At 42.7% G+C, this 22,476-nt stretch overlaps 3 protein-coding genes across 6 annotated transcripts; 2 read left to right on the forward strand and 1 right to left on the reverse strand.

Annotated features, from left to right (window-relative positions):
• The first annotated feature begins 411 nt into the window (after positions 1-411).
• Positions 412-4,715, forward strand: LOC125006199 (cell division cycle-associated protein 7-like). 2 transcript variants are annotated; one of them, XM_047582019.1, is made up of 9 exons: positions 412-517; positions 612-722; positions 919-1,311; positions 1,763-1,858; positions 1,965-2,117; positions 2,696-2,839; positions 3,384-3,533; positions 4,110-4,246; positions 4,556-4,715. In XM_047582019.1, exons 1-9 carry the CDS (start codon positions 515-517, stop codon positions 4,599-4,601), a joined length of 1,233 nt encoding a protein of 410 aa, XP_047437975.1. In that variant the 5' UTR covers positions 412-514; the 3' UTR covers positions 4,602-4,715. The 2 variants fall into 2 exon arrangements, with proteins under 2 accessions (XP_047437975.1, XP_047437974.1); XM_047582018.1 differs by lacking the exon at positions 412-517 and having other exon boundaries at positions 524-722.
• A 1,100-nt stretch (positions 4,716-5,815) lies between these two features.
• Positions 5,816-12,193, reverse strand: sp1 (sp1 transcription factor). Its single transcript, XM_047582012.1, has 6 exons — positions 12,047-12,193; positions 11,326-11,399; positions 8,961-10,383; positions 8,031-8,172; positions 7,020-7,210; positions 5,816-6,641 (listed from the first exon to the last, which is right to left on the reverse strand). The coding sequence occupies exons 1-6, from the start codon at positions 12,051-12,053 to the stop codon at positions 6,334-6,336; spliced, it is 2,145 nt and encodes a 714-aa protein (XP_047437968.1). The 5' UTR covers positions 12,054-12,193; the 3' UTR covers positions 5,816-6,333.
• A 2,570-nt stretch (positions 12,194-14,763) lies between these two features.
• On the forward strand, positions 14,764-22,409 carry tespa1 (thymocyte expressed, positive selection associated 1). Of its 3 annotated transcripts, none has more exons than XM_047582014.1 (13): positions 14,764-14,836; positions 14,993-15,351; positions 15,891-16,096; positions 16,373-16,415; positions 17,217-17,257; positions 17,771-17,824; positions 18,757-18,796; positions 19,131-19,181; positions 19,332-19,427; positions 19,663-19,871; positions 20,013-21,205; positions 21,587-21,674; positions 22,060-22,409. In XM_047582014.1, exons 3-13 carry the CDS (start codon positions 15,958-15,960, stop codon positions 22,149-22,151), a joined length of 2,046 nt encoding a protein of 681 aa, XP_047437970.1. In that variant the 5' UTR covers positions 14,764-14,836; positions 14,993-15,351; positions 15,891-15,957; the 3' UTR covers positions 22,152-22,409. The 3 variants fall into 3 exon arrangements, with proteins under 3 accessions (XP_047437970.1, XP_047437969.1, XP_047437971.1); XM_047582013.1 differs by having other exon boundaries at positions 14,765-14,836; positions 14,993-15,251; XM_047582015.1 differs by lacking the exon at positions 14,764-14,836 and having other exon boundaries at positions 14,988-15,251.
• Positions 22,410-22,476: the final 67 nt, after the last annotated feature.

A 22,476-nucleotide genomic window follows, 5' to 3' on the forward strand; every position in this document is an offset into this window, starting at 1 on the left:
GGTCTTCACAGGGAACAGTGATTTCCATTATGACCGCTTGCTCGGAAGAATCTGATAATAAGAACCACCTGACCTGCTAGTCTCTGCTTTGTGGTGTGTTGTGGGAACTTAGCCTGTTTAAAAGACAGAATTTTGATCCCCCCTAAGTTTTAACCACTTACCGTATATGATTTAACTTAACATCACATTGTGACTGACGCTTTAACACAGACATGACCTTAGCTGTGACTGAAGTTGTGTTTAGTAATACGTGTTGTCTATTTTATATGGACAGTGTTTTGGATACACAAATCAATGCATTTTTTTAAATGTATGTTTAAATGAAAAAAAAAAATGAGCGTGGCCGTTGTGGGCGGGGCTTAGAATGGATTAGCCGCTTACCCACCCCGATCCGTGCTGCCCAATGCTACAAAACAAGCGCCTCTAGCTTTCAATCACGTTAATTGGTTGTGTACCTGCGCGTGGGAGACCCTCGCAAAACTTCAACAGCTACTGCATGTAGTTGTTAGTTAAAATGGTGAAATAACTCTAATACGATTTAAATGCTAAATATGTGCTACACATTAGTATTGTTGTTTGAAGCTAACTCTGTTCAATATACGTGTCTTCAGGCGCCTGTTTTAGGAGCAAACTGCCCCAAGAAGCTAGCTGATGTTTTTGCGGAAGACTCCGAAAACGATGGAACGTTTTACGGCTTTTCCGACACTGAAATCAAGAATGAGGTATGTTTATTTATTTATATATTTATTTTAAGACAATAACGACAAAAGCTGTATATCTCCTGATTAAACACTAGAAAAGGAAGCATTTATTCTTGACTTGGCTTTCTTTGACATTAGTAAAAAAAAATTGACGATGTAACCTAGGGGACTGCTTTGATAGCCAAGTGAAAAAAATAACCCCATTTTTATCCACCAGACTTTAAGCTTTGAGGATGAGGATGGGGATGGGGATGAAGCCCAGTCTGACATTTCTCCCAAGGATCCAGATCAGAAAACCAACATCCCACCGCCTGCTGCTGCTGCTCAGCCCTTCAGGCTGAGAGTGGCCCTGCGCTCAGCTCCACTCAGCCAGCACTCCTCCGATGAGGATGAGGATGAGGATGCAGAGATGGAAAAGAAAACGGTGAAAAGCAGAGGGGTGAAGAGGTCAAGAAAGGGGGGTAGGATGAAAAAGGAGACCCGTGTGAAATTTGAAGATGAGGTGGAGACATCGGTGGCTTGGACGTCGCCGCCTGAGGAGTCGGCTGAGGACGCTTCAGACAATTTCTTGGCCAAGAGAGCGCTGAACATCAAGGCCAACAAAGCTATGGTGAATCACACAAAACCACGCACAGGGATGGAACAAACAAATCTTTTTTTTTTTAATTATACACTGGTGCTGCAGTAAAACAGCTGCAGGGTTCCACATTAAACTAAAGTTCACACTCACTGTAGGTTTGTCGCATGTCCCTCCACACGGGGATGTATCAAATAACAAATTTTACTTCTAAGTAGACAGTGAAAGTCAGAGATGTTGATGAGCCACACATCAATGACATTTGAAAATGACAAATGGAGTGGACCCAACTGACTTCACTTCTTTAATGCCTTTGAGAATAATCATAGAATAGTATTAAATTATGCCGGACAGCCAGTTATATTCTGGAAGCTGGGGTGGAGGTTATGTTTAGCCATGCTAAAGAGCAGACTGTCAATATTTAGGATTTTAAAACCATAGAAAAATAATCTGTTCATCTGTTGTTTTTATCTTCTCTACTCAGTTGGCTCAGCTGATGGCAGACCTGCAGAAAATGCCAGGAGGTGCAGGATTATTGCAAAAACAAGCAGGCAGGCAGAAGGCAAAGGTTAAAGGCTCTGTGAGTATGTTAAAAAGCGCTAGCTAGCGCTTTGCTGCCATTTCCTTTCTCTGCAAAATTCAGCAGAGCTCTGAATGTGTGTTAATGTTTTTTTTTTTTTTTTCAGCGTCCACCCCGCTCTGGGGCGACTGGAGGGGAGTCGAGGCGGAACCCGGAGCGGGCGTCCCGCAGACACACCCGGTCTATGGGGGCAGCTGAGGATTCTTCAGCTTCTCAGGAAGCTGAGGTGGAGCTCAGCCTCGAGGACGAGCTGCTGGAGGTCAGTTCTGCCATTTGTCATCAAGCAGATGGTAGACGGCGTGCAATTACAATTCCACATGGTCTTATTTTTCGTGTGCTTTGTTTATTTTTCAAAATAATTAATTATTTGTAGTCAACCATTCAGGAAAACTAAGTAATTCTGCATCTGCAGCCACATCCTAATATAACAGTCCTGCAATAAATCTTTGTGAAGATTATAATATTCAGCAGTATAGAAAGCTGTTGATCCATCCATGTTTTCATTTTGGAGGCCGTAGTTTGTAGTACATTTGAATTGTATTGACACATGTTTCTATTATTTTTACAACCCCATTATACTCTGGTTTAGGCTAAATAAAAAACACTTGCGTTTAATTCAACAGCACCACAAACTACACCCTTCAAAATGATCACACAGTTGAATTACCTACCACCTTTCTTACGCTGTTTCAACATAAATTGACGCTATAATGCTCAGGAAGCTAAGATTTAGTGCATCACTGTCATATTAGAATGCATTAATTTTCACGAGTGTACCCCTAATGTCTGTGAAAGGCTTCAGACTCATAACGATGTTATTTCCATCCTCTGTTTCAGGTACGGCGAGCTCCACGGCGTCGTGCCCCCCCAAGGCCTAATACCAGCAAACCTCATATCATCCGCCCTGTGGAAGACATCACAGAAGATGAAATTCAGCTGGTCGCAGACAATATGACTGACAAAGTGTACAACACAGTCACAGTGAGTTTATGGCTAGACTTTTTTTATATCATCGTTCACTATCAGGTTAGTTTTCTAGTCCTGAGATCAGGATCAGAACCTCTTCACATGTAGTGTTGCTGGGTGAGTTTTATTAAGCACTCAGTTTTATGAAGTATTCATTTCCACTGCACTGCATTGAGATCACTATACGCAAATCTGTGAGACCATTTTGACCAAAACGGCGCCTCCTATATTAGATTAAGTGGTAGTGCAGACAACTGTCATTTCTGGTCACTGTTTGTTGGTGTGGACTTTCTGCCTGCACCTTCTCCTGGCACTGTTTGACAGCCATGCTAAAGTTAGCAGGGAGAGGGTGAGTAAGAAGGGCTTTTAGCTTGCTGGGATTTTCCAGAAAGAATGCGGTCACACTTTATGGACTGCATTTGCACCTGGTGGAGATCCAAGCAACAAACCATCTACAAATGTGGCCTGGCTAGTTTAAATCGGACTGAATTCTTCCTGATTGTACGTTTAAACATTTAAATACGAAATGGTGTGACTTGCCTTCTCTGTGTATTTTCAGGGCTCCACGTGTCATCAGTGCCGTCAGAAAACCGTTGACACAAAGACGTGCTGTCGCAGCGAGGAGTGTCGGGGGATTCAGGGTCAGTTCTGTGGGCCGTGCCTCAGGAACAGATACGGAGAAGATGTCAGGAAGGCGCTGCTTGATCCGGTCAGACGGCTGATACGCCAACTCTCTACAAACGTTTACACGCTATAAATTAACAAAGCTATGTAAAGAGATCTGGGGACAGGTGGGACACAGTTTACACAGTTTGTCAGATCAGACGAGAAAATACATTTTCAGTGATATTATCCATCACAATGAAGCCATGCCCAGGTTTTTATGTTTTTAGAGTTGGCTTTCAATGATGGAACTTGGGCCTTGGGCTTGCTTAGTGTGCACCGTGACTGTTAAAAACCATCTGAAGCAAAAACATTCTGTTGTTTTGTTCAGTTCAGGTTCAATTGAAGAAAGACAATTTTCTGTATAAGCCTCCTGGTCCAGCCAGAAGTCTTCAATGCTCATAATTTGCCTTTTAAATCTCACTGAAGATTGCACTGATCTACAGTGTCTTATATTGCAACACATTTTTATATCACTTTGGACAAAAGCATGTCCAAAAATGAGCTTTACTAAACGACCATACAGACCAACATCTCCATACAACAGCAGCTGCGCTCTGAAGTTGAACACTTTAACTTTTTACCTCTCTAAATAATTTTCTGACTTCCTGTTGTACCTCAGGAGTGGAAGTGTCCACCCTGTCGAGGCATTTGCAACTGCAGCTTCTGTCGTCAGCGTGAGGGCCGCTGCCCTACTGGCATCCTGTTCCCCCTGGCCCAATACCACGGCTTCTCTGACGTCCACTCGTACCTCAGCAGGTGGGATACAGCTTTTTTTTTTTTTTTTTTGGATCAATTAAAGAGTTCTTGTGTAATGGCAACAGTGGTGTTGTTAGGCCTGTTTAAAATATTCTGAAGCCCCCCTAAATAGTTTGGGCTAAGCCTCCCCTGTCCTCAAAGCCTAGTGACGCCCCTGCAACACAAGTTTGAAATAACGACTGGAAAGATGTGCAATACGTCTTTCTGTCCAGGTCCTACTCATTTTTTTTTTTTTTTTTTTTTTTTTTTTTAATGAAGCTTGGTCATTTTGCTGCTAAACCACCTTAACTCTTCTTTATCTGCTTCCAGCCTCCGTAACAAGCTGAAGAGCGAGGAGAACGATGTAGAGATGTGATTTAAACACTAGGGGGAACAGTTGTTCAAATTCTTTCACATTTTTTTTGTATTAGTTTTGGGTCTTAAAGTTTTAACCTGTCATTTTAAACAAATAAATGTAGTTTCTGACCAACCAGTTCTTTTGTGTGCATTGTTGGCATTTGACAAGCACATTTGTGCAAAGAAATGAGCCAAAGTACATTTAAAGTTTTTAATCCAGCTGTTGGCATTTGCAGTAGTTGTATACACAGAATATAAAATCCCTTACTCAAAACAGGGTGAAAAAAGAGCACTTGTTGTCCAATGAACTTAGTCTACAGAGTTTTAAAGAACTTTTCAACAGTACACAAGTTACAATCTTATTTCTGAAAGCAGGATTATAAAGCAACTTTGACGGGAAGGACATTTTTTTTAGAAAAAAACTTATATGGACAACAAAGGAAAGGTTTGTCTCAAGCTGAATCTTTTCCAGTTATAACTTTAGCATATACAAGTGTAAAAATTATTAGAAAGTTCATGAACCAAATAATGCTTTCCTAGTTTTCTTATAAAATGAGGATTATCCTTTGGTTTTGAGCTTACATATTCATGTTGTCCGGACATTATTACAAAATACATCACTCTGACCTGATATGACTAAAAAAAGAAAAACGTTTCATAAAGCAAACAAACTGATGTGGCTGCAAGGCAAAATCCCAGAAGATATAGTTTGGGGGAAAAAAGTACTGGACTGTATAGAATACATTATTCTATGACAAAGGCTCTGAAGTTTACACATGTAATCTACACACATATATATATAAAAGTAACAAGATTAAGATTGATTGTGCATGAGAGGATCAGACAACTGGAAGGCAATCTTTTTTGCAATCATGTAAGATGACCCTAAGAATAGCTGTAGCCTTTACATCACCAAAAATATATATACACATGAAAAAGATCGAAATGCTTTGCGATGATACAGGTATCAAAGCATGATGGCTTGAATGTGTGTACTTACATGAGAGGTTAAAGAGTTATTCTCAGGATTTCAGTGTCCTGACGCACTTACATCCGCACATTGATTTCTGCTTCTGGCTCTGACCTCATGAACAGCTCACCTCAAATCATTTTACGTTTTATTCCTGCCAGACGCAAACTGCTTGTTTATGATCTAGTTCTTGAAACACTGCGACTGCACCAATCCAATAATCAAATATTTTACACTCAAGAACATGTCCGCAATTAGTTTTGTTTTAGAGGAGAATTTGGCACGTTGGCTGATGTGTCAGTTTAACATGAGGTCAGACCAGTCCGATGGAGCGGGAGGTGCCTGAGGTGAAGAGGGACAAGTGGCAAAGCTCACAGCCACAGAGACTGGGGTGAGCCTGACTTAGTAGTGTCATCTCTTCACTGCGGAAGCTTGTAGAAAGATTACTAGCTACAAATTCAAAGTGAAGTGCGCTGGTCTGTGTGTAAATGTTAGTGTAGTGCCATTTCCATTCAGGGGCAATAAGATTTCATGACGATTTCTCTAATCTAACATTTTAATCCAACTCATCCACCTCCGAGCCTTAAATGACACATCTCTAAATACAAGATTGAAATCATATACCACCCTCAGATGTCAAAATCAGTGTCTGTTGTGTTGCATTTGTGAGCGCCTCTCCAGTCTGAAGCCCTTGAGAGTTTCTGCGTTTGCAGTAGCGTGCCCTTTTTAACCCCAAATGTCCAATTACAATATCCACAAAGGTCATCTTCCTCCACCATCCTCAGTAGCTGCTGCCATTGATTTGGTGAAGGTCCACCTGCATCATGTTGATACCACTGCTGGCTAACCGAGCTATGCTCTCTGCAGATAAGGTTTCCATGGTGACAATGGTGTGCTGGTCATTGGCTGACACGGCTCCAGTGCCGGCTTCTGTTCCTGCTGCGGGGGAAGGAGCTTCGGTTGAGGCCGTGGTGCTGTTGGTGTTGATGCCTCCAACTTTCTTGTTCATATGGGTCTTGATGTGCTTTGAGAGATGGTCGCTGCGCATGAAGCGTTTGGGACACTCGGTACAAGCAAACCTTTTCTCGCCTGAAAGGTGGAGAGTACGACATGTAAAACATACTACATGAACATAACTACATCTGGTTCTTGTCCAGATGATGACTGACAGCTGGATACACAGTTAAAAAAAAAAACGGCATAAATGTGAAACTATGACACACACACACACACAGTTATATCCTTTTTCCACAGAAGACATTTTGACGCGTCATTGTTCTGAAAGCATAGTTGTTGCTAAGAAAAAGAACGTTTCTGATCTATTCAGTGGTTCCAGGAAGCCATGACAGCGAACCAGGATGCACAAGACCAGAGACCTAACACTGCGTTTATGGCCACTTGACATCTATGTAGTGGAAGATTCGGTGTCCTAATGTAAGTGAGACGAAAGAGAATTATCATTTGTACCTGTGTGCGTTCTCTTGTGGCGCTGAAGTTCATCTGAACGGGTGAAGCGTTTGCCACAGAAGGACCAGCCGCAGACAAAGGGACGCTCTCCCGTGTGCCAGCGAAGGTGGGCTCTCAGGTGGGACGTCTTGCCATAGATCTTCCCGCAGCCAGAGATGTGACAAATGTGCTGCTTCTTTTTATTTGGATCTCTAAATGGTGCAAAAATGAAGAACAGCAGGGTTTCAGAGAATCTGTTTCAAGGAAAATGTATACTTTATCTTAGAGATGTCCTGATCAGATGTTGTTGGCCCTCAATCCGATACCGATCATTTTCTGTTGAGCGTAGTATGATGAGAGTCCTAATCAGATCTTAAATTAACAAAATGTCCTCCCCAAGATATAAAAAGACTTCATTAAGACTTGTCTTATCTTACTTCTCCTAGATCACATGTGCACCATGACGCTGTAATAAAATACAATAAACATGGCTATCAAAGCTAATGCACTTTGGAGTAAGTATCTGGTAACTTGGCTACACACGGTGAAAGACCTGTGTCCTCTACTACAGGAATGGACTGGTCATCCAACGTCATGAACACTGCAACCCTCTGTGTAATACTTTGCCTCGATGTCATCTCCAGGAAAGTTTTCTTGTGTCATTTCTGTGCCGTCTGTAGTCAACTGTACTCAGCATAGTTCGTCTTGTGCTCTTTTGGCAGGTTAATCGAATCAAGTTGCTAGTATTAAATTATACTCTCCTATTACCAGCCGGGGGAAACATCCACATTGTGCAATTTACAATTCTCTGTGTGATTTCATTCCCTCAGTAAAGTTCTTCCACACAGCAGAAATATTTAGTCACATGACTTTGGTTCTTGGATTTCTGGCAGCTTTGATGCTAGCCAATGGCCACTAAAACTAAGAAGACGTTGTGACGCTACAGGGATGTGATTCTGCTTTGTGGCAGAGACAAAATTAATTACAACAACAACAAAAATGAAAGATGCTGTACTGTGTTCAGTAACATACCGTCCCTCTCCGTCCTTGCAGAATGGGCAGGTACAGGCTTCTCTGCGATTACGACGCCCTTGAGGTTGCGTGTTTATATCCTCTTCATCCATAGCTGCGCTATCATCCAAACCTTCTCCTGCCGTGTGCAGGGCCTGCTCTCCTGTAGTGATGGAGGAGAAAAGACTCAAGCGTAAGATAATGTACACAGTGGTCTGAAATCTTTTTGCTTTATACATATTTTATTTATCCAGTTTATCAAGAACTCCACACCCTATGCAGTTTGCTGTATTTAACAACTTTTTAAAATGCCAAACTAATTTTTCACACATTTAAAAGTTGTTCTAGTCTAAACTGTATGTGTAACTAAAAAAATTAAGGTAATTTCTGATCTATTGTCACAGTCATTTCCAAACAACTACACGTTTTATCCCTTTCTTTCTAATACTTCCTTAGCTCTAGGCCTTCAAGAATTAAATAACAATACTAGGTGTAGACATGATAAAGGCCTAAATATGATGGGAGGGGTCAAGTTACACCCCTGCTATAATACAGAAGTTGTGGTTCAACCCACAACTACACAACTATAGTATTACGTGTTTAGCATCTGAAGAAATGAGACATCAACAAGACAAGAAAATAACAATGAGCTGAACACAACACGTAGTGTTCACGGGAACACTGGGGCAGCTAAACTGGTTAAACCAGAACGCACATAGCAGAGCATGATACAATCCAGAGATCATTTGCATTTAACTGCAAATGTAATTTCTGGACTACTTAATATTCTGTAAATATTTAATATAATAATAATTATTATTTTAATTTATTTATTATAATAATAAGGGGATTGGAGCTAACAGCTCAAAATGTTTAAAACATGCCAAATGTAGATTTAATAACCTGCATGTGTACTTGTTTCACATTTATCATCAATTATTTATGACTGACCTGTTGTGCTGGCAATGCTGATGGGAACCCCATGCAGCTGGTGCATCTGTAGTCCAGATCCCCCAAGTGTGTTAAGATTGATGGTCTGGATGCCTGGGATCTGCACTGTGTTGACAGATACTCCTCCAGCTGCAGCAGCTCCCTGAGTTTGGCCAAGTTGTGGGAGAGACTGCACTGGGGCCAGCGTGATTTGCGTTCCTGTCGGATTCTGGATCTGAATGGTCTGCCAGCTCACCTGCCCATTGGGGCCGACAGTGCGAAGGAGGATGGACCCTGGATTTGGCATAATTTGAAGGTTTTGAAGCCCCTCCTGACTGAGTGTTGGAGCTGCAAATACTTGACCGCCAGCGGTTGAAAGGGCACCAGCCTGGATGGTTTGAAGAGGTGTTCCACCTTGAATAACCTGCTGAGGCTGGATAAGGATTTGCTGTGGCTGCTGCCCATCTCTGTTGTCTGGCTGTATTGGGACACCCAGAGAAGATGCTGTGTTCTGCTGAAATGTCCCCGTTACTGTTGCATTGCTGTTCTGAGTTATTCCATAAGAAGAGGAGGTCTGCGTCGTGACGGTAGACGCACTTGACATGTAACCTGCCCCACTGTTGGACGACGCGGGCTGTTGTGCCTGCTGTTGCTGAACGAGTTGGTTTCCCCCCGTATCTCCTCCTCCACCATTTCCGTCTCCACCTGTACCACCAGTACTGACAGGCAACAAAGTGATGTTTCCATTTAGGGAGACAGGCATGTTTGCCAAGAACTGAGGCTGATTTTGTAATACGCTGTTGCCTAAACTTATATTTTGTATGGGAATGGCTCCTTGAAGGAGGCTGGGCATGGTTATGATGTTTCCAGCTGCACCGGCTCTGTTGGTTGCAGCTATAATCTGCTGGCCGTTCGGAGAAGATACAATCTGCAACTGTTGCCCTTGTCCCGCTGCAGATACAGCCGACTCCTGCTGAGGATGTGCGAAGTGTACAGCCTGGCCATCTACTGTCTGAAACTGGGGAATAACCTGGTACTGAATGTTGGGCATCATCCCTGATATGGTAGTAAGCACCTGCTGACCCTGCACTGAAGGAGCCTGAGCTAGTACAAATTGCTGCGGCTGCGGCTGCTGCTGACCCTGAGTGCTCACGGCAACTGTCGATGGTGGAAGCACCTGTCTGCTCTTGCCGGCCTCTCCTCCTGTCATCACCACCGAGGAATCAGTGGTGATGGTGTTAGAGCCTGAGGATGCTTGAATGCTGAGAGGAATAACCTGCCAGCCGTTGGCACTTGAGGTGAAGACACCCTGGTTTATGTCGAGCTGCTGCTGCTGGTTGTGTTGTTGTTGTTGTTGATCGGCAGCGGAATCGTTCTCTCCTGGGGTGTCAATTTGACTGCATGTGGCTGCCAACAGGGCGAGAGGAGACGGCTGCTGCGAGTCCTGGAAAAAAGGATTAAATCAGGAGAAGAATACAGGAAATTAAATAATTTTATGTGTCTTATAATTAAATATGTCAGAAAAAACATGCAAAAATATCAATGGCTGCAAAAAAAATGTCGACTGATATTTTTGACATTTTAGGAGAAAACGTAAAGATAAATGGTTTTACAGAATTATTACAGTAGTAAAACTGCAATAATTTAAAATGGGCCAGCTTAAAGCAGGAGATGATTCAAGATTTGTAGAAGTGATTTAAATTTTTCATTTTAGTTAAGGAGTCTGGACTGTAAAGGCATCTTCAAGACAATTATTTTTACTTTGAAATAAAACACATGTTTCAAGATATGGCGATTTCAAGAGTAGTGAATACAACACGTCTGACTTGCATTTTAAATAGCAACCAGCAATGTATGACACGGTGAATCACCGACAAAGGTGCCAACACACTTCCAAATAGCCAGTATTTCAGGAGTAGTGGGCTTCAGAGAGATGTCGGAGGGGGGGAGGAGGGAGGGAGGGGGAGTATGGGAGGGACCACATTTTTCCAGAGCAGCGGCGGGCTCGGCTTCCCCTCCCCCCAAACCCACCCATCTCCCTCCCACACTTTATTTTACCCTATAAACTAACACCCTCCTCTAGCCACCCCCTCCGAGGCCAGCCAAATGGGCCGAGCGAAATGCACATGAAGTGCCGGGGTTAGACGGGAACACCCCGTGTGGGCGAAATTTACCTGCCCATTCCCCACCCCGGGCAGCGACATGTGCTCTGGGGAGAAAATCAACAACCAGCCCAGGTCCCGACACAGACGGGTCTCAGGATCCGTCAAAAATAGAAATAGCGAGAGACATATCACACCAGTTCCAGTGGTTGGATGCAGTTCGTAATCCTATAGTCGCCCGGTTTGATAACCACTAAAGTCATGGAATCCGGTGGTTAACCTACTTGTGAATTTGTGTTTCGCTTTTGACTGAAGCCTCCTTCGCTCTTCACAGCGGCCATTTCACCCTGCTGTTGATCTGCGGAAGAAGAGTTTGTAAGATCACTTCTCTTCAAGCACTTACTAATAAAAACAGCAAAACCCTCACACTGGACTGCATTCAACAGTGGATGAAAAACACACAAATGTGGCCACAAGATCGATCGATAAAAAAATATATATAACTAGACTTCAGGGGGTGTTTCTAGTGACTTTGAGACAAATTAGACGATAAATGTGAGGAAATCCATAGCCCGAGTACTCACAGGGCCAGCTAAGCTATTAGCTGAGCTAACATGAACTCACCACAACAAGAAATGTGGAGGAAACTCACTGAGTATAAACTACAGTGACCGACATTATTTCAACTGCTCTGCTAAACCTAACTTGTTGGTCGGTTCACGGTGAGTTAAAAAGACACAGTAGGTGTGTGGTGGCAGCTAAGAGCAGAAGTAAAGTACTGAGCTAGCCTGACTTGGTTAACTAGATGTTGTAGCCAAGTACCAACAATTAGCGGTGAACGTTACTTGGTCACTTTTAAACTGCTCGAGACGGAAGCTACTTAGCGATATACCGTCACATTCACAACAGGGACCACGACTAAAGCGGACTAGTCTGTCTTTACTCCCTACTGTAAAGTTAATGCTTCGTTCGCAACATGCCACTGAGTTTAAAAAGTTCACTTACTGCTCATAATTTGAAGACGGGAGGAGTTTCTCTGCTCTTTTTTCGGGTTGACAACTTTTCACAACTTCACACAAACTTGACGCCCCCCCCTCTCATTTGAAGGCGAAGCCATGGGTGCGTTCAATTTATGAACCCGCGTAGCCTTGCACATCCTGCTGTTCAAACATTGACTCGTAAATAGTTTTATCGTTAGCGTTCATTATGGTTATTATTATTTTATATTACAGCTTGTAAGTGGTAATTAATCCACGGGTCATTTTATATATTATTCAGAACCACAACAAGTATTTTTCCCAATTAATTCCAAATGACGAGAACCATTCAACTTTAATTGGACTTAACGTGTTTTTTTCAACAGGAAATTAGAAAAGGATCACACACTATTCCGGTATTATAAAGTAATAATTTAGTAGTGTCGTATTTAGCTGGGCATTCATATCGAGTCTCCTTTGACACCTGGTGACTGTACTATCGGTCTACCCTGATAACTAAAAGAAGCGCACCCCTCTGTGAGCTAGTGGCGAAGGATTGCTTCTGTCCTCCAATGGAAACGCTCGTTTCTGCCAACGAGCATCAACCAGCCAATGTAATTGGACCACAGGCGGAGAAGCGGGCGGGGCTAAGCCCTTTAGGTTGCACCTATGAGCATGATTGACGTTGTGTTATCTGTTTTCCGCTTAAAAGGCGCCATGAGCACATACGTGTACGCAAACGCAGATAATTCCTGATATTCGTCTGAAAAATGGCTCCTCATTCAATAGAGTAATGATGACACGGCCTGTCTTTCGCTTTGACCACGGAGGTGGGGAGGGCGGAAGGCGGACTGGGTGTTTTTAAGTCTTGCCTCCGTGGCCACTGGCCACTCCCTGGTGGCGCCCGATGGGTCGGGAAACAGCAAGGAGGCGGGAGGAGTCAGCCAGGGTGGAGGAGAAGATGAACCCCCATCACACACTCACACTGGCTGCAACCGCGCGGGGAGGAGAAAATGGCTCGCTTGTGGGAGGGTTTATATTAGTGGGATTTGTGAGGGGGCTGTCAGTGAGGCAGCACATGTGGCCATGTAAACAGGACAGAGGGTGGAGTCCATTCTCAGGCCAGGCCTGCACCTACTCCACTCGGCCTGAAATCACCGGTCTCCTCCCGTTAGCCACAGATGGTCATTCCCCTATGTATTCATAACGACACCTGTATACCGTGCACTAACCCGATCACAGAAGAGCAAAGTATTCAGATTATTTGCTTAATAAGTAAAACTAGAAATGTTAAAATAATGCCACACATGAAACTTTACTAGACATCCTATGAAATCAGGAACAGTCCCCTGTCCCACCATATTATCAGGCTGAATATAAGTATAATGCATGAATACATAGATCCTTTCTTCAATTCAGTATCCAGTAGCATCATTGCACATACTGGAGGAATCACAAGGCAATCAAAAGGTACAAAGATAGAAAGATAAAACTACAATGAGGTAGAAATGTGTGTATTACATAACAGAAAAAACAACAAAACAGCATAACATGAAGGCAGAGCGGAGAATGCAGACAGGCAGATATCTCCCGGGCCAGCAAGCATATAATTATTAGTATGTTGAGGTGAAGGTTTTTGCTGCTGTATGGTTTAATCCATAACACACACCAGTCTATAAGCCCATTTTCCTTTTCTAAATGTGCAAGCAAAGTTGTGTAAATGTTTTTTTTTTTTAAATTACTTCCCTTAAGGCTACTACATCAGTTCACTTTGTCACAAAGCCAGTAATCTACTAAATTAAAAATCTTTAATAGGGATTATGAGATGCACACCTCTTTTTTTTCTTTTTAAATATTAACTGATAGTGTAGATCTGCTATAAGCCATAAATAAGGAACAATTTTTGGACTGGTGAGTTAACAGTTAGTCTGCTCCATGAGCAAGTACGTGTATGCAAATACAGATAATTCCTGTTATTCGGCTGAATAATGTCTCATCATTCAACAGAGTAATGATGACACAGCATGTCTCCTGCTTTGAACACGGAGGTGGGGAGGGCGGAAGGCGGACTGCGCGTTGTGGCCACTGGGATTATGAAGTGCACATCTTTTTTTTTCTTTTCTTTTTTTTTTTTTTAATCTTTTTAAATATTAACTAATAGTGTAGATCTGCTATAAGCCATAAATAAGGAACAACTTTTGGACTGCCAAGTCAATAATTAATAGTCGATAACTGGGCAGGTACTCAGACCGTAATAATGTTAATCAATCACAGAAAAAAACTATTTCAAATGATCCATCATGAAAACGTTAATAATCTGTTAGTCACCAATTATGACTTCTTCTATGGTAAATATTAATATACAGCATTTGTTACTGGGCCATTTATTATGTTTTATATATCTATTAGCTACAGTGAAGTTATTTATTGTGAGGGTGGTTTAGATTCTCTGTCACACCTTTCCAGGAGAGGTTAAATGAAAGTCTTTACTGGTGTCCTCACTGTGGACCAAAGGGACATCTGCTGCTGGAGGCACAACTGAAAAGCAGTTCTTAATTGGGATCTACAAAAAACATATGACCCCTTAAGGCGTCATATTTAATAAACTGCATAAAGGGTTACTTGTTAAGGAGAAAAGTTTCTCAGCTCCTTTACGTAGCTATAAAAGTAGGCTACACGTGTCCTCAACAGAGCACATGGGGTTTATAGTGCAGTTGCATAGGGATGCCTCAAATCAACACGATGTAGGTAGATGTAGATACACAAGTGAAACAAATCCGATTTTCTATAATGATCACAGGAGAGCAGCTTTGGAGGGGTTTGTAATTCACTTTTTATTGTTATCCATATTATTCGTGCTGCACCGTCAGCCCTCACCTTTGGCATTTCCAAAAACCTGCTTTGACTCTTGCTTTTGTTTCTGCAGGATGTGTCGCAGCTGCGTCCCACGCTGATAAAACTTTTTGTATTTCAGATGAGATGCAAACTCACTTCCTACAGTCTTCTGCAGCGTGACGAGCGGCCGGCCAGTTTTCACCCGTTTAGCCGACACGTTTCAGAGGAAATCAGCAGAAACTCCTAATCGCGCGTTAATCGCCGCAAACCGGAGCACGCTCGAATGCAGTTTGACGTTTTGCTGAAGACTGCAGATGAAGTTTCAGATATTCTCAGTCTGCGATAACAGGAAACGAGAGAAAGAGCGCCACTGACACAGAACTGAAACCTTGATGAAGGTAAGACTCCTTGTCGTGTGGCAAGATTTACTTTACTAAAACAAAAACTCCGGACATGCCTGGCTAATTCATCTGAAAACCTAGACGGCCCTTATTAGAGGCAAGTATGACTTTTACCCTAATTAAAACGTTATTTATACTCTGGGTTTGGGTAGATCTGTCAGTCATCCTGTGTTTGTCTACTGCACTGGCTGATGCCTCATCATTTTCTATAGCTATCCACGGCTGTTTGCACATACTGTACACTACCCTATTTTCTCATATGTCTTCATTTAAAAACCCACTTTATTTGAATATGTTATTTCAGTGGGATCACTGCAGGCTGGCTTTATATTTTGTGTTTTCCTCTTGTTCTGAAGAAGCAGTATTTTATTATTATTAGACCGAGAGTTGTCTCTCTCTTTCATTTTTGCCACACGGTTCAAGTTTAACATAAATGTCAGTGAATAGCTGCTGCCACTGTCAGTTGTTCAGAAATATATTGACACGGTAATTAAGAGAGTTCACATTTCACAGTGATGTGTCTAATTTGCCAAAGTAATCAGTTACTACAACTGATGAGAATTAACAACAATGTTTAAGTTAAGGCTTACTAATCTTCAAGAAACACGTTGATAGATTCAACCTTTTCATCTGCAGCTCTCCCGGGCTCATCTGCGGCTTCCACCTCACCATGTTCCCTGGCTGTGGTGTGTGAATTGAGGCGATGGAGAGCCCGTCCTCCACGGTGAGGCGGCGAGCCTGGATCAACAGCAGCCGACAGTGGCCCACTCTGGAGGAGCCCGAAGGTCCGCTGTGCAGCCTCCCATCTGCCTCCATAGCAGACGATGATGTCTTCTCTGATGGTGAGGTTTTATAAGGGATCTTGCCCCACTTGTGTGTGCATTATCTGTTCAAAGAGGCTGAAGAGGCCGGTGATTAAATACGGACTGAACTACATCGCGTGACAAACAGCAAAAATACAACACAACTCAGTGCAGTCAAAGCATAACAGAATAAGTCAGATGTTAGTATGTACAGTACACATGCTTCTATGTTAAAAGACAATAGCACAACAGTTAAAAAAAATAAATAGTTTTTATATGATGAGTATTACTCATGAATGTGTACAATTTCCACAGGATGCTTCACTGGAAAGATTGAGAACTGGCTTCTCGGTTGTGGGTGAGTCAGTTTACATTGCTTCTTGCATTTGATGTGTGATATAAAATAAAAACAGAGAGAGAGAGAGAGACAAAGAAATTGAGTGCTGAAGAAGAACTTGGTGCTTGTCTGTAGAAAGTCGTTAACAAACAACAGCAAGTAGAAAGTGGAAACTTTCTGAAGTCGCCCAGGAAGAGGCAGCCACAGTATTGTTTCCAACATAATAGGCTCAGATGGCGTCTTTTTTTTATTGTTCCACTGGAAACAAAAACACTTTATTTAAGTCTTCAAAGTCGTGGTATGAGTGCTTTTGCTCAGGTTGTTGATTATAACGTGAGAATCACAACCATGATTGCATCTGAGCCTGTTTCACTGAGAACCTTGTGGTTTACAGTCAGGCGACCATGTAACAAAGGAAAACAGGTTCCTTCTGTGTTTAATGAAATGAGGTAGCAACATGTCATACCCCTGTTATCAGAAAGGGAAGCGCCACTGTATGTAAATGGGCTTGTAGCGCAGTGGAGGATTACAGTAAGAAAAATAAAACGGTGGTGGTTAAATATATTCTCAGACCTCAACATGAAAGTGACCACTGATCAGTCTGAAGGCGTTGGCCTTCATGTTAATAATTTTACAAGAGGAAGTTGACATACTTCAGCAGCCGGCTACCGACTAGACCTCAAAATGATGTACTGGAGCCGGGCTGCTATTGTGCTCCAGGTGAAGTTATCCATCCGATTATGTATTTGATAGAAGCATGCAAATGGCACTGGACTGGATGTGTGTGTGTTTGTGCAATAAATGCCGGGACGTGTCTTACAGGTCAAATCCCTGCTCAGAGAACAGCGGCCAGCTGAGTTTCGGTGAGTGTGAACAGAGTATGACTAAATTGTTATAAATGTTTCATGTAGTAACACACTGAGCTCAAGTGTATAAAAAAAAGCACTTTTGCTGTCTCCCCTTCCCGAGGGACGTTGTCATATCTTTGTTTAAGGAAGCATACTGTTACCACAAGTGCAAGTCAAAGAAAGTAAAACCATTTGCCAAATATAGTAGCAAATAACTTTGTAAATATTTTTTTAGATAAGCCATATATGAGTGAAGTGAGTCCATTAAATGTATCACTGGAGTATTAATAGCATTGTATTCGGTTAAACTGGACCTGGGAGAATGTCATGTTTAATAAGATAATAACCAAAGCTGTGAAATAACAGCTCATATTGAGTGGAAGTATTAAGCAGCAAAAAATAGAAATACTCAAATAGTGTAGAAATACCTACGATTTATAAATGTAAGTATACCGCAAGTATAAATACATGTACATGATATAATGTGCTACGGGGGTACTTATATCACTGACTTTGTCAATTCCTCAGAGTCTGTGCTGCAAGCCGGCAACTTAACGGATGACCTGAGTCTCGGTGCTGACGGTAAGTACACACATGCATTCACACACAGCAGTGTTACCATAACTTCATGGAAACTTCACAAGTCCCACACAGCGCAGATAACACACCTTTAAAGGAAACTGCCATCACAGAAAATGACAAAATTGGGTGTGCATCATGATCAGACTTTTACTTTTTCTGTAATAGATTTGTCAAAGATGCACAGTGACTCACCAATGTGTGCACATCAACTGTAATACGTAACTGAAACATCCAGTGTTGCGCAGCGCTAATGTGAAGAGAACATTTTTAGGAAGGGGAAGTGCAGGCTGTCAAGTTCTCTGTTAAAACCTCTAAAGTGAGTTCTCGAAATAAAACACGTGGACAGGCTTATCAGTGACACATACACATATCACTTACACCAAAATGTTATAAAACTGTTTTTTAAAGATCAAAACACCTTTTAAAGGGTAACTTTGGATTTCGTAATGCCTATATTAATTTCTTGCTTATTGTCTTGGGTATATTGAAAATTTTGATAATTACTGAAAGTAATCTGGATTGGTTTGGATTGGTTATGTGAGAACAGGATAAAATAGAAAAATGTAAATAAATCCACAACCTTTTTAGTAATTGTTTAATTCAACTAAGATAACTTAAATATTACATGAAACCGTATTCAAACTTTCAAATGAAGCAAACTGAAACTCCCACATAGATTCTGAGGTTCCTCCTCCAGACAAATACCAGCCAAATGAAGAGAGGTTTGATGTGTCATGTGATTCAAACATGTCTGTGACATCGCAATCTCTGTATCAGATTATGTTTTTGTAAAATTACAAATAGTTCATACCTGCTGGGATTTGAATCCAGATTTCTCCAGGGTGAATCTACCCAGCGTGGCATAGATTGGAAATATACAGTGAAACTGAACTACGGATGCATAACAAGCCCGTTGTCATTCTGTGTTTCAGCGTCTGTGTTAAGTGAAGGCGAGGTTACATGTGAAGTTGGGTGAGTAGCAACTGTCTTCTTATAGTAATATCACCAACTACAAACAATAAAAAAACAATTTATAAAAGAATATTTTACTGCTGTATTGTTGAAAACTATTACATATGAGTTCACGCTGCTTCTGTCATTGTGGTTACAAATGATTGTTGCGTATTCATCTTGCGTTTCCTACTTTTCTATTAGTTTTAGATTGGGTAACATTCATTCAAGCCTTGACCGTAAAGTTAACTAACAACTTTGTGAAGATACTTGGCTCTATTCAGTGCTAAAGAAGCTCAAATGAGTGATCTGTGGCTCTTCGTCTTCTCATTTATCCTCGGCGCTGAAAATGAAGCCTGCCACCACGTCCTCCCTTCAGACGACAGAACAGCCAACCCACAAGCAGGTCAGTGATCAGACTCGGTGTGGTCGAACGTATCGCTGATGGTAACTCATTTTCTCGGAAATTCTTATAAGAGAACTGTCTATTTTTTTTTTTAGTTGTTGAATATTTACTGATTACATGCATCCTAACATTTCCATTTCCTGCCTACAGCACCCCTCGCCGAGGACTATGTCTGCCGTCACTCAACTTGGGCCACAGCATGGCCTCCAGCTGCCTCTCCTCCTCCACCTGGAAAACTACATCAAGGTGAGACTCCAACACTCTCAAAGAATTTATTTTGTCTGTCGGTCTGTCTGTCTTTATTTGGTCTGGAACTTGCAGACCGGGTTTGCTTTTGGTTTTCCCAATTAATGTGTTAGTGTTCATCTGGCTTGCCTTTTTCCTAGATAGTGCACTATATACCAGATGTGTTCTGCGTCCCTCCTTTTTCGTCTTCATACAGTACATTCCTGAGACATTTTGTCTCCATCTCTCCCACTAGTGTATCAGAGGTGCTGCAGCTGTGTTCAGAGGACGCAGAGGAGACTCTGTATGAGCTGGGTTTTGGCTGCGAGGAGCCTCAGGTCACTGTGCGCATTCCCCCTCGCTTCTTCACCTTTCCTTCTCAGGCTCAGGGCATCAACTTCCGCCTCTTTCTGGACTCGCAGCTACGGCGAATTCGAGAGGAGGACCCCAGCCTCTCTCTTGCTAGTAAGACCATTAACTTACTCAGGCCCTCTTCTGTAATTTATTTTTCCTCATCATGAGCATTGTTTAACATCATTTCACTTATATTTGCGCAAAATAATTTCGGGATGAAAGATTCATTTACATTATATTTTGTTTCCACAGGTCGATTCAGACAAGTGCAAGTGCTCACAGCCATGGCCAACGCTTTCTATTCCCTTTACTCCCATGTGTCCCGCACTCCGCTCCAGAAACTGGCCACACCAGAGTTCACATTCTCCTCCTCTCCCGCGCAGAGGATCGAACGGTTCAGGAGCAGCGTTCGCAGCGAGCCGCGCTCGCCGGTGGAGAGGCTGAAGGACACGGTCAACAAGATGTGCCTCTACACGGGCTCCCCCCGTGGCTCAGACTCAACCTCTCCACAGCCCTCGCCCAGGAAAAGGTCCAGCCTCCCTGATGTTGTGGATGTGATCTTGAAAGCCAAGGGCGGGGCTTCCAAGAAACTGGAACTGGAGCTGTGTGATAGGAGTAATTCAGCTTCAGATCTTCGGCTGCTGATCATAGGCAATCGGAGGGACGAGCAAACACGGCAGGTCACGGTGGACCCGGAAACTCTTCAGGGTGGAAATGAAACCTGTCATAAGGAGATGCAGGACAATGAACAAACAAATAACGCAGATAGTGATGAAAACTGCGTGAAACGCACAGACCTTGACAGAATGACGCACGACGCAAGAACATCTTTAACGTCATCGTTATCGGGAGAAACTGTGATAGAAACAGGACATCCGTTACTTTCATGTCAGCCCGAGGTGGACTCATGCTTCACTCAAAGTGACACAAAGATCGTTGAGCAAAAGCCTGTCGCCAAGGTTACTTATGATCTAATCTGCCCGCAGATAGTTGAATGTGTACACAAGGTGCCTTTCTGCTGTAAAAACACGCACAGTCCCAACACTTCGCCTCATATCTCCTCCAAGGGTGAAAGCACAGATAGAGCTTGTCCCCGTCCACAAGGACCCATCTCTGAGACTAATAAGGACTCACACGGCGACGACCTTGCCTCTTCAGGGGACGCCACACACGTGGATGCATCCAGATTACTTCCTGTCCTGGAGCCCAGTGGCGGCTACGCTCATTACTCCATCACCGTGACCGGCTGGGATGGGGACGATGCGTCGTCGTGTCCCTTGAACACATCAGCGTCCAGTCACGCCTCTCCTGTCCCACCCGCCCACACGCGACATGAGGAGTCGTTTAATGTGGGGAAGCGACAGTACCTGAACCCTCTGACACACCAGGGCCCGGGCCACTCCCCCGGTAACCTTCAGCAGGTTAACTCCTTTGAGCTGGAGGAGGTACGGTAGTTTGACAACAGTGCTGCACATGCAGAGGATGCTTGACACGTGTGGCTGGATGATGCTGGAAAAGGATAATATTACATATGACGAGAAGATAGTTGCTATTTTTTTTATTGCAAAAAAAAAAGTTTGTCCCTCAAACAATAAATAGATAGATTTTAGTGATACATTGGCAGCTCTGCATGTTTCTCGTATAGTCAATAAGGGAAATGAATCCAGTAAACACAAAAACAGTAGACTTCATATCATCTCTAAATGCGTGTTTAGTTTTAGCTACTGACTCATTGTACTTGACACTTTGGTTTATATAGATATGTTAGATTATTCAAAGCATTTGACAGACTTACAGTACATAATATCTACTATTTGTCTCTTCAGGTGCATAGTGCAGGAGAGGAGGATTTTGGGCAATCGGAAGCTACAACAAGAGCAACATCACCGTTATCCAAAAAACTTCAGTACAAAGGTATATTTCTGTTCTATCCGGCTTCATAGAAACTGCTAGCGCTGTGAGAAAATCTTCTGTCACCGAGCTCGGACGGTGATATCTTTACTTCTGTGAATGAAATGGTGTGAATTCACACTGTAACCGCCATTTACTGCACTTGCAAACTTGTGTGCACTTCTCCTTTCTTGAGCATGGGATGAATCATCAGAGGGGTGGGGCTTTCTTACTCTGACACACACATGTGTATACAGGTCACCGCGCAGGTGTGTTTGTCTCTGGAATCTTTCCCTCTGTGTCAGAGATCCAGGTCAGGGTGCAGCTGCGTGTTTTGCTGTAGCATGAGTGGCACGTAAAAACCAGGCGAGAAAAGCTCTGACTGTTTCACGTTGGTGTCCTTGTGCAGGTGAAGTGGTCCGAGGCGACAGCATGCAGTCCGACAGCAGCGGCTACGCGGAGGAAGAACTCAGCCCCTCGTTGGACAGATACAGCAGATGACAGAAACTCCATGGCAACAACATGTAAAGCAGCATCTTTCATCTGTGAATGTTTAATGCCCTGGATATTTGCATATCTAAACATCCGAATTAGGACTTTATTTCAAACAGTCTCAAAACCTTAAAATGTCATACTAATGAGAGGCTCTACACTGAAGGATATTCTCTTCAAATAACTTGTTCTGAACAAAGCATTAAGTATTTTCCCATTGCTCACACTGAACACAGACCATTGTAAATAAAAGCAGTTCTTGATGAATCAGCGTGGTCCATATTTTAACAGCACGGCAATTTAATGAGGAGAAAGACCGCACTCAGTTCTCGAC

This window comes from Mugil cephalus, chromosome 4, assembly GCF_022458985.1.
Source record: "Mugil cephalus isolate CIBA_MC_2020 chromosome 4, CIBA_Mcephalus_1.1, whole genome shotgun sequence".
In the NCBI taxonomy this organism is placed as follows: Eukaryota; Metazoa; Chordata; class Actinopteri; order Mugiliformes; family Mugilidae; genus Mugil; species Mugil cephalus.